Raw genomic sequence first — 16,462 nt, 5'->3', positions numbered from 1 at the left:
AGAGAGAGAGAGAGAGAGAGAGAGAGAGAGAGAGAGAGAGAGAGAGAGAGAGAGAGAGAGAGAGAGAGAGAGCATAATTAAGGGAAGAAAAGAAGGTGGCCAAGAAAGAAAGAAAGAAAGAAAGAAAGAAAGAAAGAAAGAAGGAAGGAAGTAGAGAAATGCATAAAAGTGAAAAAGATATAAAATAGGGAACAGAAAGAAAGGAAAGTGAAGATTAGGAAGCCTGGGTGTGTGAAGCATTCTACTCAACAGGTGAGCTCACCATACACACACACACACACGCACACACGCACGCACGCACACAGGCACGCACACACACACACACATGCACACACACACACACACACACACACACACACACACACACACACAGTGAACTATTAAACACACACCAAGCTTTCACATTCCAAACTCTAAATCCAGTCCTTAGTTTCATGACTCAGCCAGAGTGAGACAGACAGTGAGACAGACAGTGAGACAGACAGTGAGACAGACAGTGAGACAGACAGTGAGACAGAGAGATCCATTAATCATTACCAGTAATCATACTGTCACTATAAATATAACTGTTATAATAATAGTAGTAGTAGTAGTAGTAATAATAATAATAATAATAATAATAATAATAATAATAATAATAATAATAATAACAACAATAATAATAATAATAATAATAATAATAATATAGTTTTATAGCAGATATAATTATGACACTAGAGCTGATTTTATTGAACTGAACTAAACAGATCAGAGCTGAAGTGAACAAAACTGAATAGAAATGGACTGAATCTGAACAGAACAAAATGAGACTAAGGTAAATTAAGCAGAAATGAACTGAGCACAAAACTAATCTCAGTGAATATAGAACAAAGTAGAATTAAGCAGAACTGAACCAAACTGAATGAGACTGAGCTGAAGTTAACAGAACAGAAACAAAGTGGACTCAATAGAACAGAACTGAACTGAATTGTGCAGAAATGAATCAAAGAAACCAAACCAAACCGAAACACAAAACAAAACAGCAATGACTTAAACAGAACTGAAATGAGAGTTACAGTGAACAAAGGAGAGAGAGAGAGAGAGAGAGAGAGAGAGAGAGAGAGAGCGGGAGAGAGAGAGAGAGAGGAAGAAAGAATTAAAAACAATGAAGAAAGATTTAAAAAATATTGATACCATAAATGAGGGGAAAAGAACAGAAGCACAGTGTATATGAATCAGTCAGTCTGTCTATCTGTCTGTCTCTCAGTCTGTCTCTCTTTCTGTGGTTGCAGATCAGAGAGGCGCTGACACCGCAGTGGTGTAGGATTGCGTCAGTACAGCAACGCTTCCGTCAGCATCTCCGTGTCCTTTCTCATCTCCTGAATGCTTCATTTTTCACCATTTTTGCATGCAGCCGCAGATCCACAATCATCCGCACCCATCCTCACCATCCTCGGTCATCAATAACATACTACAAACTCCTGAAAACACACCAGCAATGTGATGTCACCACAAGCAGCAGTGCTCAGAGAAACCACTAATCCTCCTGGGCTTGTGTGTCTTGTACAGAGACATGTGACTCTGATAAACTATATTACAGTAGGAGAAGAAGCTGGAAAATATATTCCTGGTTATTTCTTGAAAAGTAATAGAGAAACTCAAAACCGTTCCATGTTAATGCTACACATTTTACAGTTTTAACTGATATTGAGAATTACTGGGAGGAGAGAGAGAGAGAGAGAGAGAGAGAGAGACTCTGTGAACAGGGAAATGTATTCTTGTATTAATGTTGCTATTGGGGGGCACGGTGGCTTAGTGGTTAGCACATTCGCCTCACACCTCCAGGGTTGGGGGTTCGATTCCTGCCTCTGCCTTGTGTGTGTGTGGAGTTTGCATGTTCTCCCCGTGCCTCGGGGGTTTCCTCCGGGTACTCCGGTTTCCTCCCCCGGTCAACCATAAAAGACATGCATGGTAGGTTGATTGGCATCTCTGGAAAATTGTCCGTAGTGTGTGATTGCATGTGTGAATGAGAGTGTGTGTGCCCTGCGATGGGTTGGCACTCTGTCCAGGGTGTATCCTGCCTTGATGCCCGATGACGCCTGAGATAGGCACAGGCTCCCCGTGACCCGAGAGTAGTTCGGTTAAGCGGTAGAAAATGAGTGAGTGAGAGAGAGTGAGTGAGTAATGTTGCTATTAATGATTTGCATGTATATTTGGGTTTAAGCAATACTGAGAAAAAAATAATTTTGTTTACATTGTTTATTTTAAGAATATAACAAATATTTACAGAGTAAAATATTTACAAGTACAGAATCAAATAGAACTGGAGAACTGACTCGATCAAAAACAAATTAATTAAAATGAACTAAGCTTGGTTCAAATGAATTAACTGGAACTGAATTTAACTGAACTGAAGTGAAAAAATGACCTACAACCTGAACTACACAGACGTGCTGGAACAAATAATTTATTCAACCAAATGGAACTGAACTGAACTGACTGAATTTAACTGAATTGAATAGAACTTTAGGAAATAGACCTGAACTGAATTTAACAAAATCGAAGTCGACTGAATTGAGCTGAATGGAGTGGAATCAATTCTGTGAAGTAAAGAAAAAAAATTGAATCAAGTCAAGTGACTCAAGAAATGACTCATAGTTAAAAGGAACTTCACCCCAACTGAATCGAATAACAATGAAGTGAAGAATAACGAATCAAATTGAACTTAACCAACACTGAAAAGAATAGCACTGGTTTGAATAGAATAGAACTGAATTTAATTAAACAGAACTGAAACAAATAAAAGTCAAGTGAACAAACGTAAATAAAAGTGAATCTACTGTATTTGAAGGAAACTGTATTGTACTGAGTGTGTGTGTGCCCAGGGTGTATCCTGCCTTGATGCCCGATGACGCCTGAGATAGGCACAGGCTCCCCGTGACCCGAGGTAGTTCGGATAAGTGGTAGAAGATGAATGAATGAATGTATTGTATACAACTGAACTGAATTGAACTGAATAGGCCTGAGTCAAATAGAACTTAACTGAATTTAACTGACCTGAACAGAGCAGAACTGAATTGAGAGAAACAGAGCAAAAATAGATACAAAAGTGCACACACACACACACACACACACACATACACACACACACACACGCACACACACTGCAGCCTCCTCTGACCAGGTGGTCTTGAATTTTGTGGAAACAATTTTAAATTACGGTTATCTAATAAACCCCAGCAGGTCTGTTGGCACACTTGTATTTACTCTGAAGAGTAAATAAAATAATTGTAAATAATCCAGCATGTCTGGAATAGAAAGCTCAGCAGATGCTCTGTCGTCTCGTTCAGTTCTGGTCACTGAGTTAATCACAAACACATTGTGATCTCTAACTGTGCTCGATTCGGGTTGACGATTTTTACAGGCGAGCGCCGAAACAGAGAAGTTCTCCTGAAAGCAACGCACGAGATGAAAGAGCGCTATTTTGCGTGTCCATAAAAGCATCGGTCTTGCTCTGATTTTTATGCCGTCACTAACAGCTTTACTATTTTCCTCTTTCTGTACCTCATCAGCTGTCTTAATCTGTCTTACATACACACACTCTTTCACCCCTCACTGGTTCCCCTTCATGCTGAACGCATGGCTGAAGTCTGAGCTCAATACCCTTCTGGGTGGTTTTCCTGCGATATGTCACTGTCATTACTGCCAACAGCAGGAGGGGGGTCCTGGCTTTAACACACACACACACACACACACACACACACACACACACACACACACACACACACACACACAAACACACACATACTCACACATACACTCTTATTCATCATATTAGCAGCATAGACTGCAAAACACTGATTGTGTCTATTCCTGTGCTTGACTAAAACTATAAAAGAAATGCCACTTCAACCCAACATTGCTACTCGGAAAGTGGGCAATTCATGCTCACTCATTCTATGACATCAAATAAAGCTAATCATTCTAATTCAAGCTAATATTTACATCTTATAACCCACCCATATTGTAAGGAACTTGAAATATTAGTACAAGTGGCGGTTCTTTATAACAGTTCTTTATGACCATGAGTGCCCTGTTAGACTGACTGTTTAAATAATTAAGAACTCTGAATATCTGCTCTTGCTTTAACTCTTGGCTTTGTCTGTGAAGACTGGAATTGGTGCCAAAATGGATACACCTACACAAAGACCAGAGAGATGTCTATAGGAGAAAAGCAAGCATTTTTGAAGTTCAGAAAGAGAGACATCGATCAGAGCCACTGAGCAAGTAACTGACATAGCCAATACAACAGCTGTGTTCTGAATAAGAAATAAGAAAGAAACCACTGGTGTACTAACAAGCAGACATCAAACAGTTCAGCCAAGAAAACAAGATGTGATAACAGAAATAATGTGAGCGCTCTGAAGATAAAACTCAAAACAACAGACAGTGGCATCACGAACAACATCCACAGGGAAGGGTGAAGGAATCACAATCTACCTCATGGAAAAGACATTGAGAGCAGAAATATAGAGGCCATAGCACCAGCAAACCACTTATCAGCAAAGAAATCAAGAGATGAGCCATAAAAGCTCCAAAGAAATCTATATTAACATTTACCAAAGTGCGAAAAAAAGAAAGGATGCAAACTCAACAATCAAGCATGGTGGAAGTGTCATGGCTTGTGCTTGGACTGCATCTGGAACAGACTCTAATCTTTATTGATGTTGTAATTGATGATTGTAGTGGCAAAATAAATTCATGAAGGTCAGAAACATTCTGTCTGTCAGTTTACAGAGAGATGCTTCCAATCTAATTAGGAGGAATTTCATAATGAAGTAGCCAATAGAGGGGGGCACGGTGGCTTAGTGGTTAGCACGTTCGCCTCACACCTCCAGGTTGGGGGTTCAATTCCCGCCTCCGCCTTGTGTGTGTGGAGTTTGCATGTTCTCCCCGTGCCTCGGGGGTTTCCTCCGGGTACTCCGGTTTCCTCCCCGGTCCAAAGACATGCATGGTAGGTTGATTGGCATCTCTGGAAAATTGTCCGTAGTGTGTGATTGCGTGAGTGAATGAGAGTGTGTGTGCCCTGCGATGGGTTGGCACTCCGTCCAGGGTGTATCCTGCCTTGATGCCCGATGACGCCTGAGATAGGCACAGGCTCCCCGTGACCCGAGAGTAGTTCTGATAAGCGGTAGAAGATGAATGAGTGAGAGTGAGTGAGTAGCCAATAGACTGGCCAAGTCAATCCCCAGACCTCAACCAAATCAGTATGTTTCACATCCTGGAAAGAACCATAATAACCAACTCCCCAAAATAAACTAATTAAAATAAATCTGATCAGTCGTTTCATTTTCATCTTTTGATTTCAAACTTACATTTTTTGTCTTTATTGTAGAGTAAAAACAAAAGTATTGCTCCCAATACTTTACTTCAGAGAGGACTGTATATTTTAAACAAGATTTCCCAAACCAGAGAACTGTTGTGTTCAGATTTACTTTAAAAAAGATCAGAAAAGATCGCCAGACATGCTAGCAGATTTTACTTTGAAGCTAGGACACAATGCTGATGCTAGTTAAGCACTATTTCATTATAATGACTGTATAATTTCCTTGTAAAGTTTTTTAAAGTTTAATAATGATAAACACATGAAAAAGAACATACTAGTTAATATATTTCTATAAATAAATCAGAAATATATGCAATCCACTGGTTTCTCATGCACTGGGCAAAAAAGGAAAAAGTAGTCCTTGCCCAGTGACCCAAAATTTTGCTCTGGATTCAGATTATTTTAGTGTCATTTAAAGTTGTAATTGCAGTGGGAATTTGGCCGAATTTTGACTCTGCAGAGTCCATGAAAAAAAAAAAAAGAAAGTAGGGTGACTTGTTTTGTCCCAATACACACAACTAGCCAAAACATAAAGCATTTTGGCAAGTTTAAAAAAAATATTGTGCACCTTCGTTTTATAACATGCTTGAATTTGTTTACAATTGTAAGTGCATAAAGAAGTACAAAAGCCAAAAGGGTATTGCACGGAGAGAGAGAGAGAGAGAGAGAGAGAGAGAGAGAGAGAGAGAGAGAGAGAGAGAGAGAGAGAGAGTAGAAGTAGCACATTATAATTATGTCTCAAATATAGCAGAAGAAATTTTGCCACAAAAAAACACACAAAGACAAAAAGAACGTGCATGACGAAAGTCTGAAAAACACACCAAAAGATATCCAGCTCATTTAATGTCTGTACAAATATAATCAAACTGATCTGAAGCAAAATTCATAAGAATCCTAGCATGATACAGAGTCATTTTCATTTGAAAGTAAAGCTATGAACGCTTCACACTTACCTCAGCCTTCGCCCTGATCTTAACCGTTCATTACTTTACATATTTTCATGCTAAACTTTAAGTTGTGAATTTATGTGAACTCGTGCGGCCATGTTGGTGTGATTCATTAGCTTCTACCTCATGCTGCTTTGTGCTCAAGCTAGCTTAGCATTCTTGTGCTCCTCTTGGGCTTGTAAGTGTAATGGCATGTTGGCAGAAAGTTCACATTATTGAAGTCAGTCCTCAGCTGTAACACTTCTGTCAAACCTATTTAGACTCACTGCAAATCATGCTGCCGTTATGGACATACAAGCTGCAGGCCACGTTTATATGAAACTTTATGGGAAAGCTGACTACGTAATGGCTTTATAGCAAATGTATAACCATTGAATGGCACATTTGGGCAATTCCAGGAGTATGCATGTGGTAAATAAACTCACACTGATGGATGAATATCTCAATATCAGCACATTTACTTAAATATAATGTATTTGTATAGCGCTTTTAACAATTGGCATGGTCTCGAAGCAGCTTTACAGAAGCATAGAGACAGAATAAAAATTTGTTTTTAGTTTAAAATTAAGTTACTATTTATCTCTAATATCGTACACATGCTTAGCAGTAGGAATAATATATATGACACGTATTCATTCTTGTTTGTAGAGTAACAGCTTACACAAGAACTTGCATAGTGGACGATGCAAAAACACAGAAAAAGTTTGATGTGCCGAAGTATCCAGTGTCTGTACTTTCTAACAGTCAAAAATAAAGTGCTAACTATAAGTTTTCCAAGTTAAAGTTGGGAAATAGTCAGTACTGTGTGTGCATCCTTAGTTAATTTGTTGTTGGTTCTGTTGGTTGCAGTGCGGGAAGAGGAACTAAGGCAAAACCTTTCACTGTATAGCATCACATGTATTTAATATACAAGTGGTAAATAAAGACACTTGAACCATTACATGACATTTGAAGTTGTGATAATGTATATGACATGCACATTAGAGTTACAGAATATAGTCAGGTCTTTTCAGAGACACATTTTCAAGTAACACTAATAAAAAGCAGTCTTTTGCAGAACAATGCATAGTTTTAGAAATATTTGTTGTTTTATTAAGTATATCTGACAAAAAAAAGTTAGGGGTTTGACACTTTATGCATTATGGAAATGATGTGACTCACAGACTAGAGATCATAGAGCAGTTAAGTTCTGCATGAAACAATTCCTCTCGTCTTGCAAATACAGATACAAGCTTAACTGGCTTAATAAACTGGCAGCACAGTGTATATTTATGTTATTAAATGATTACGTATGTGCTATGAAATCGTTATGTATCCTTGAAATATACCACCACCGTTTTCTTTCCGTGTCGGTTCTGTGGAAGCATCTCAGGCTACATTTGTATCAGAGGCTGTCAGGAGCGAACGTTCACAGATGTGGAAGAACAAACAGAAGAAGAGGGAAAAATGAATAACAGGATGCACTGCTTGTTCAACACGATCAGAAAGGCCTCCAGGGCAAAGTATGCTGGGAAACTCAGTTGGGAAATGGTTAGAGAGAAATTCGAGGCTGAGAATATTAGCGATGACTGAAATAGGTCAGCAAATATTTCATAATTAAACCGACCCGTTTAATCAGCAAAGACATTTTACACATTTTCTTCCAAAATTAAAAAGCAGACTTATAGTAGACATTTTTAAGCTATTGGAAATGGTAATATAATTCAATTTTAAACTAAAATACGTAAACCAGGATCATCAATGTTTCTTACAAATGATATAGCTTTGCTTTTAGCTTTACACCAACCAATATCATTCATTCATTCATTCATTTTCTACCGCTTATCCGAACTACCTCGGGTCACGGGGAGCCTGTGCCTATCTCAGGCGTCATCGGGCATCAAGGCAGCCTGGACGGAGTGCCAACCCATCGCAGGGCACATACACACTCTCATTCACTCACGCAATCACACACTACGGACAATTTTTCCAGAGATGCCAATCAACCTACCATGCATGTCTTTGGACCGGGGGAAGAAACCAGAGTACCCGGAGGAAACCCCCGAGGCACGGGGAGAACATGCAAACTCCACACACACAAGGCGGAGGCGGGAATCGAACCCCCAACCCTGGAGGTGTGAGGCGAACATGCTAACCACTAAGCCACCATGCTGTGAATAATATATTTATGGATAATTTAACTTTCCAAATGGCATCTATATGTCTAATCACAAGCTGTAGCAATAAAAACATGTCCACATATTATCTAACATTTTATAAAGTTTAAGCTACTGTATATACCTAAAATCCTTGTTATTCCATTATACCTGTCTTGTTCTTTCTAAAAAAAAAAAATAAATCTTAATAACTAAAATGGAAGAACGTCGCTGAATGATCTTCAATGAAAACGTTTATTCCTAACCCTGATTTGAAGGATATTATAGAGGAAATTCTGAATGTTGTTATTCTTGGACTTGTTTCACTTTATAATGAAAAATGTCATTATGATTTCCCAAAGATTTTTTTTTTTTAAAAAGTAAAAGTACAGTATAAGAGGTTTTAAAGATTCTAGAAACACTGAAATTCTTTGATATCAATTGTTGTTTATTGTTGTTGTTTTTGTAATCTCCTGTATTGCCTTAATTCTGAATTTAGGTTAATATTCAGATTGATCAATACACTGTACCAGAAATTTGCTTAGACATATATCTTTAAACTATATAAACAACCTCAGAGACTACAGCAAAAAAAAAAAAAAAAAGGATAAATAATATCCTTTTATATGCTGCATCGTTCATTGCAGCGGTGAACCTCATGCCAATTCCCAACTCTCCCACATGGACTTTCGTGCCTGCAAACAGCTACAGAAATTAGCGAGACAGGATTTGTGTTTATATGCGTATAAACACAAAATAATGCAGACGCAGAGCAAGTGGAAAATTTGAATGAGAGAGAGAGAGAGAGAGAGAGAGAGAGAGAGAGAGAGAGAGATGGAAACCTCTTTCTGTCCAAAAGCAAATAACACTGTTTTGTCAGGTGCAAACTGACCCTTTGCTTCTGCACGCAAAACACAAAAAGACACACAAATCCATGCACAAATCCATCACGCATATCCCACTGATACCTTTAAGAAACACAGAGCAGATCTGATTGTTTTTTTTTATAATAGTTTTGCGATTTCGATTAAGAAACTAGTTCGAAATGAAACAAGCCTGGCAAGTGTTTATTTTCCATTAAATATCCTCCAAAATATTCATCTGGAGATGTTCAGCATTTTCACTGGAGATCTTACCCAATCCCACATGTTCAGAAAGGCAAAGAGTTTGATCCTCCAAACACTTAGCAAATGTCCAAAAAGGGAACGAAGATCCTCTGTTTGACATGAAAATCACGATTAGACCCTACACCACAAGCAATTGCACAGTTATATGTATCTGATAAGGCCAGTAAGCCAGTAATTTTGTCAATGATAAGTGAGATCTTTATTTGAATACCAACCTATGGTCATCCCTTAAAAAACATATTCTACGTAATCATATTGTATATATAAAGTTACATGATCTTTACATAAGTCAAATGAAGATACTTGAATTGTAATAAGCTGCATGCCCCAGGTGTGAAAAAATAAATGTGTGTAAAAAAAATGTAGATGTAGGGTTAGATGTAAAAATATAAAATCACATACTATAACCGATAATGTGAAAAATGATTAATATGTAAAATAAAGCATTAATAACTCGTGAAAAAAAAATTATATTAATGTGTCGAATTAAAAAAATCACAGATGAAAAGGAAAAATGTGGAAAAATTTAAATTAAAACATATGCACCACATGTGAAAATGCATGAAACATTAATTGAATTGTCTAAATATTTACATGGGAATCATGACTCATGTGAAGTTGGTGTGACTTTTCTGTGTGAGAGGTACTAATGTTTTTTTAAACGCTGTAAGCTATAAGAGGCAGTTTACTTTCTGTTTACACTTTTGCACTTGAAAGATTAATAAAGTGCTGTTATTAATTTAAATGTGCTGTAAATTCCTACAGCATGAGCCCACGTGTACATCCAAGAAACTTTTAAACTGGGGCAGAGATTTACAATCACCTCATTCATATTGCAAAAACCACATTATTTTCATACATACATTTCATTTGCTAAAAAATAACAGTAAGTCAAAAAGTGAACTGTGCCTTGTTTAAAAAGCTGTAGATTAACTTGAAGTAGCCAAATGTAATATATTTTAGTTTTAAACGTTATTACCTTGACATGGACACTTAACCTGGGTTAAATAATAGAGGTGTAACATCTTAAATTTTAATTTATGTCTATGTTTTAAAATAGCAGCCAGTTTTTTGCAAAATTCTTGAATGCAGACTTTATTTTCACTAAATCCACGTTTATGCCAAGATTATTTTACACTAATGATATAGTCAAATCCAATAATATAACTATCATACTGTACTAGTTGCTTTACAAAAAGCCAGTAAAGTTCCTCTTATAGTACAAAACCTAATAATGCAAGTAATGTAAAACTAAGAATCTATAACATATTATAGACTATATAATAATGTATTTTACATATCATAGATTATACTTTATATATATTGTGGTTGAAACTGAAACAGTGTGAGGAAGAAGAAGAAGAAGAAGAAGAAGAAGAAGAAGAAGAAGAAGAAGAAGAAGAAGAAGAAAAGCAACAACAACAACAACAACAACAACAACAACAACAGCCATGCAAAGCTATCAGATGCCTTTTAATGTTTCCAACATTTCTACTTGTTTTCTTTTCGGCCATAACCTAAAACTGAGCAAAATGAACATTTAAAAGAAAAACAGATGAAGCTGTAGTCCTTTATTTAAAACTAAACAATACTGATTCACAGCATCGCCCAGAAAACGTTTAAATACTTATAAACGTGGCAATGAGACCAAAGACTAAACAAGGTCCTAAAACAAATAAAGCAACAAACACAAAAATGTTACATAAAAACACAATTAGTGGATACAATTTTGTTTATTTCCTAAAATATTCCAAATATAATTTCATCTGTTTTTAATGTCCCAGTCACTTTACTGGAGGAAAAGGTTTTAAAAATTATGTTCCATAATGAAAAGATTGAAAATAAAAAGGGAAGGTAAAAAGACATTTCTTGAATCATTTCATGGTCTTTTTCATTCAATTTGTTTCTGTATTATTATTATTATTATTATTATTATTATTATTATTATTATTATTATTATTATTATTATAATTATTAGTAGTATTATTATTATTAGTGGCATATACATTGCAATAATAATAATAATAATAATAATAATAATAATAATAATAATAATAATAATAATAATGTTCTTCTTCTTATTATTATTATTATTATAATTATTATTATTACTATTATTTTTGGCATATAAATTACAAAATTGCATATACAATTTTCTAAGTTATCAAAATGTATCACAGTGTTGTGTCAAAGAATCGCTGTAAAAGTCTGACATCTAATAAAGGTTTGTATCGAATAGAATAATAGAATTTTTGATAATTATGAGTTTAATAGTATACTCAGTATTAATGAGTGAAAATGGAAAATTCATATACAATGTTATTTCAAATCATTTTAAATTTTTTCTGAAAAGGATATTTTTAAGATTACTCAGATGAACATGTGCTTCAGACAAAAAGGTGGATGAATGAACATGAAGTACAGTCCATAATAATCAACACTTTCCTCGTTTCGTTGTTCAAAGAAATACAGTCCATAATCATTAAAAAACGTTTGGAAAAAAAAGAAAAAGGACTTTTGCCATGGTCTTTCTTGGATAAGTCCACAAGTCTGGGGTTTATTAATGTCGCTTTTATATTTATAAAACTGTGAGTTTATGGTCAAGTCCTCACATATTGGCTACACCAATGAATATTAGATAAAAAACACTTTAAATATGTTTACAGTGTAGAGTCACCGAATTGCTGTAAAAGTTTGGTGGTAAGCGCGGTGTTGTGCAGAGCCTGCAGTTTGTGATATTCCTGCTGAAGGGTGTAAAAACTCGGCGGAAAAGGTGCAAGTGCAGCAGGAGTTGGAAGCTGTGGGTCAGAGAAAGGACCGCGTGTGGATTGGAGTGTGAGAGAGCGTGATGGATGCGGAAGGTAACCTTTCAGAAGAGTGGACAGCGCAGGTAAAAGACTGCCGACAGGTGAGACAAGGCCTGGGGGTGGAGGAGGAGGAGGTGGAGGTGGACGAGGAGGAGGTGATCGCTCGAGGTACAGATCTAAAGCAGGGAGAGGTAAAGCCGATGCGTAAGATCTGAGCTGGAATCCCGGAAGCGGCGTTTCTGCGTCTTTGGTGAAGAAGCGGTGCCGCTTGAAGCGCTTCCTGCGGCGCAGAAAACTACCGTTTTCGAACATATCAGACGACATGGGGTCCAGGGTCCAGTAGTTGCCTTTGCCGGGATTGCCGGGTTCTCGTGGCATTTTTACAAAGCAGTCATTGAGCGATAGGTTGTGCCGGATGGAGTTCTGCCACGCCGGGAACTTTTCTCGGTAGTAGGCAAAGCGGCGGCTGATAAACTCACAGATCTCGCTGAGGGTCAGCCGCTTGCGGGGACTCTGCAGGATTGCCATAGTAATGAGCGCGATGTAGGAGTACGGCGGTTTTACGCACGTAACGCGGGTTCCGTCGCTGCGCTTCGATTCGTCCTCTGGATCCTTCTCCTTGATCCTGCACTCACTTCTTGACATTTGAACTTGAGCATCTTTATCCTGCTCTCCAACAACGTCGATGTCAGGCTCCTCCATGGAGCTTTTATCCAAAATCATAATCCCGCAATAAAAAAGGAAAAACTAGAGCCTCAAGAGCTGGATCACAACCTCACATCCGAGCTGCGCTATTGATCCTTTCCGTGCGTAAAAACGCAATAAAAAAATAAATAAAAAACGCCTTGCTTTAATTTCCATCGAAGGAAGAGTGCGCTCCAGTCGCGTCTTTCATGTTTCACAAAGATAAATGTTTATTTTGATTGTGATAAAAATCGCAAGAGGAGGGGCAATTCTTTTAGTCCTGTAGGTGAAAGCACCGAGAAAGAAAGGAAAAACATCCTCAAGATTTTTTTTCTCCTTGTAACTCTATCCATTAGTAGATGAGAAGGAGGTGATGTCATTTTTTTTTTTTTCAGGAGAGACCAGACTTCATATCAAATTTAGGCTACATTTAAACACCAAGGCCACTGATGGCAACAGGATTTTAAAATACAAATCTTTTAATTTACTAGATCAAAAATAGTACAGAAAAAAGTTTTTCCATACTTTGATATTTACTTTGAAATCCTTAAACACATGCAATAAAATTACAAAACATAATTTACAATAATACAAATTTAAACCACTTTACTGTTATTAAAACAATATTTTTTTCTTTTGTTTAAGAATATGATTAACGAACGTGTGGATGAGTTTCAGTGTGCTTCAAAGGTCTGACACCAAAATGTATGAGAAAACGAATAAAAAAAAAAAAAACATAGTCCATAATAAAGGCTAACACTTTTTAAATTTAAAAAGAATTTCAAAAATTTCAAAAAAATTTCAACAAAAATTATTCTTGTTCTCTAGTGCAAGATCTACATTAATATTGGTGCACAATCATGTTGGATGTTCAGAACACTTCCATAAGTTATGGGCCTCATACTGTATAGTTTCATTATATCCTCTTTACTTCCTTATATTTAGAAGACACAAATAAAGTATTTCAGTCAATTTCAGTCAAAATGACAAACGTGATAAGAATATCATTCAGTTTGGTGTAAAATAATTATTGTTGGTAAATTACCTTGTTAAAGTTTTATAATATTTTTTATAATACTTTTATAAGATGTGACATAAAGGTCTTGCTTTTTATAATAATCTTTGTCTCATTGCTCTTCCTCCCTAAAACATAGTCATTCATTCATTCATTCATTCATTCATTCATTCATTCATTTTCTACCGCTTATCCGAACTACCTCGGGTCACGGGGAGCCTGTGCCTATCTCAGGCGTCATCGGGCATCAAGGCAGGATACACCCTGGACGGAGTGTCAACCCATCACAGGGCATACACACACTCTCATTCACTCACGCAATCACACACTACGGACAATTTTCCAGAGATGCCAATCAACCTACCATGCATGTCTTTGGACCGGGGGAGGAAACCGGAGTACCCGGAGGAAACCCCCGAGGCACGGGGAGAACATGCAAACTCCACACACACAAGGCGGAGGCGGGAAATGAACCCCCAACCCTGGAGGTGTGAGGCGAACGTGCTAACCACTAAGCCACAGTGCCCCCCGAAAACATAGTCAAGAAGCTTTTATTGTCATTTCAACCATATATAGCTGAAGCGGTACATAATTGAAAAAGGTGGCCTGGTATGATGGATCACATTTTCTATAACATCATGTGGTCAGCGTCATGTGCATCACTTGAGATGGAAAGAGATGGTACCAGGATGTACTATGGGAAGAAGATCTGACAGCGGAGCCAGAGTAATGTTCTGCTGGGAATCCTTGAATCTTCATGTTCATGAAGACTGACACGTACCATCTACTTGAACGTTGTTGCAGACCAAATACAAAGGTGTACTTGGTCTGCAACAATGTTTAACTATGTATGTTGACTTGTCAAAGTAAAATCTGAATAAGTAATGTAACATTATTTCTTTACAGCAGTGTCCTTTTTCATCAGAATAACACTCCCTGCCAAACTGCAAAAATTGTTCTGGAATGGTTTAAGGAACATGCCAAAGAGCGTGTTAACTGGTCCTTTATGTTCAACCCAATCTACTGTAGCATCTGTGGGAAGTGCTGGACAGACCAGTCAGATCTATGGAGGCTTCTTGTCACAAGTTACAGTATTTATAGCTTCTGCTACTAATGTCTTGGTGCCAGATACCACAGCACACCTTCAGAGGTCTTGTGGGATCTATGCTCAGAGTCTTTTTGGCTGCAAAGCAGAACCTACACTATACTAGACAGGCGGTTTTAATGTTATGGCTGATTGGTGTATATACTGTACAGTATGGCTCAAATGTTTGAAAAATCCAACAAATACTGATTTAAAAAAAAATTGCAGGCTGGTAGAAGAAACAAACTTTTCTGTAGGATTGACGGTTACACAGAATGCTATTAATATGCAAACTCTATCAAGCTGGAAATAAACAGATGAAATTCTAAATGGTTTGTAAGAGCATTTCTCCAAGAAATCTGGGATTCATGAGACACCTTCATATCCTATATGTGCTCCTGAGTACAGTATGTGTAAATTTATGTATGAGAAAACTAATGAGTGCAAACTTAATGGTCTTCAAAATAAAGCCTATAATTTGCCTGGACTTCTGTTGACTAGTGTACATCTTTGAGGTACAGGATTCTCCACTTTCTGCAGAGCAGGCATCTTTTCACAAAATAGTTAGACACTTCCATCTAGTGTTGATGTGTACACACTGCTGAGTTAGGAGGCAGAAAAGCACAGCTGATCTGATGTATTTATTTACACACCATATAATTCTGAACTACTGAGTTGTAAGTAGACCTAGAGAGGATTTTCAGTTCTATTCATGAATTTTCAGTACCTTCTTCTACCTTTTTAGTTTTAGTGAGTCTATATATTTAACTCAGCAACTGGCCAAATCACACAGCCACATAGCCACATTTTTTGTGAGCGTGACCTCACTATTGGTCTTGTGACTGAGTCAGAATCATTAATATGTTTAAGAATATCCAATGCCATAAGGTTAATCTATTATGAACATTTCTCAGTTAATGCAAGACCATATTCACAACCATAGATAGAATAATTAACATTCTTTCAGAACAAAAGGTAAAGCTAAGCAGTAAGTGGCAAACTTATTTATTTGGAAAAAATATTTCTCAGAGGTGCAATGATCTTAAAGAAATTTAATAAAAGACATACAGTCATAGGAAAATAATTGACCACTGGAACAAGCATCATAATTTTCTTGCCATTGTTCAGTCTTGGGAGTAAATTTGTCAGCTAGTTGAAAGGAACAGCATTAACATTTCAATGCAGAACCTGTAACAGAGACAAAATTTGGGAAGTTGTGGCCTAATGGTTAGAGAGTTTGACTCCTAACCCTAAGGTTGTGGGTTCGAGTCTCGGGCCGACCACGACTGAGGTGCCCT

General features: G+C 37.2%; 1 protein-coding gene across 1 annotated transcript; it reads right to left on the bottom strand.

Moving 5' to 3' along the window:
- Window positions 1-11,661: 11,661 nt before the first annotated feature.
- LOC132844033 (forkhead box protein D1-like) lies at window positions 11,662-13,314 on the bottom strand. Its single transcript, XM_060867191.1, has one exon. It carries the CDS (start codon window positions 13,102-13,104, stop codon window positions 12,235-12,237), a length of 870 nt encoding a protein of 289 aa, XP_060723174.1. The 5' UTR covers window positions 13,105-13,314; the 3' UTR covers window positions 11,662-12,234.
- Window positions 13,315-16,462: the final 3,148 nt, after the last annotated feature.

This window comes from Tachysurus vachellii, chromosome 4 (assembly GCF_030014155.1).
Source record: "Tachysurus vachellii isolate PV-2020 chromosome 4, HZAU_Pvac_v1, whole genome shotgun sequence".
Classification (NCBI taxonomy): domain Eukaryota; kingdom Metazoa; phylum Chordata; class Actinopteri; order Siluriformes; family Bagridae; genus Tachysurus; species Tachysurus vachellii.
This window is presented reverse-complemented; position numbering and strand designations above follow the sequence as displayed.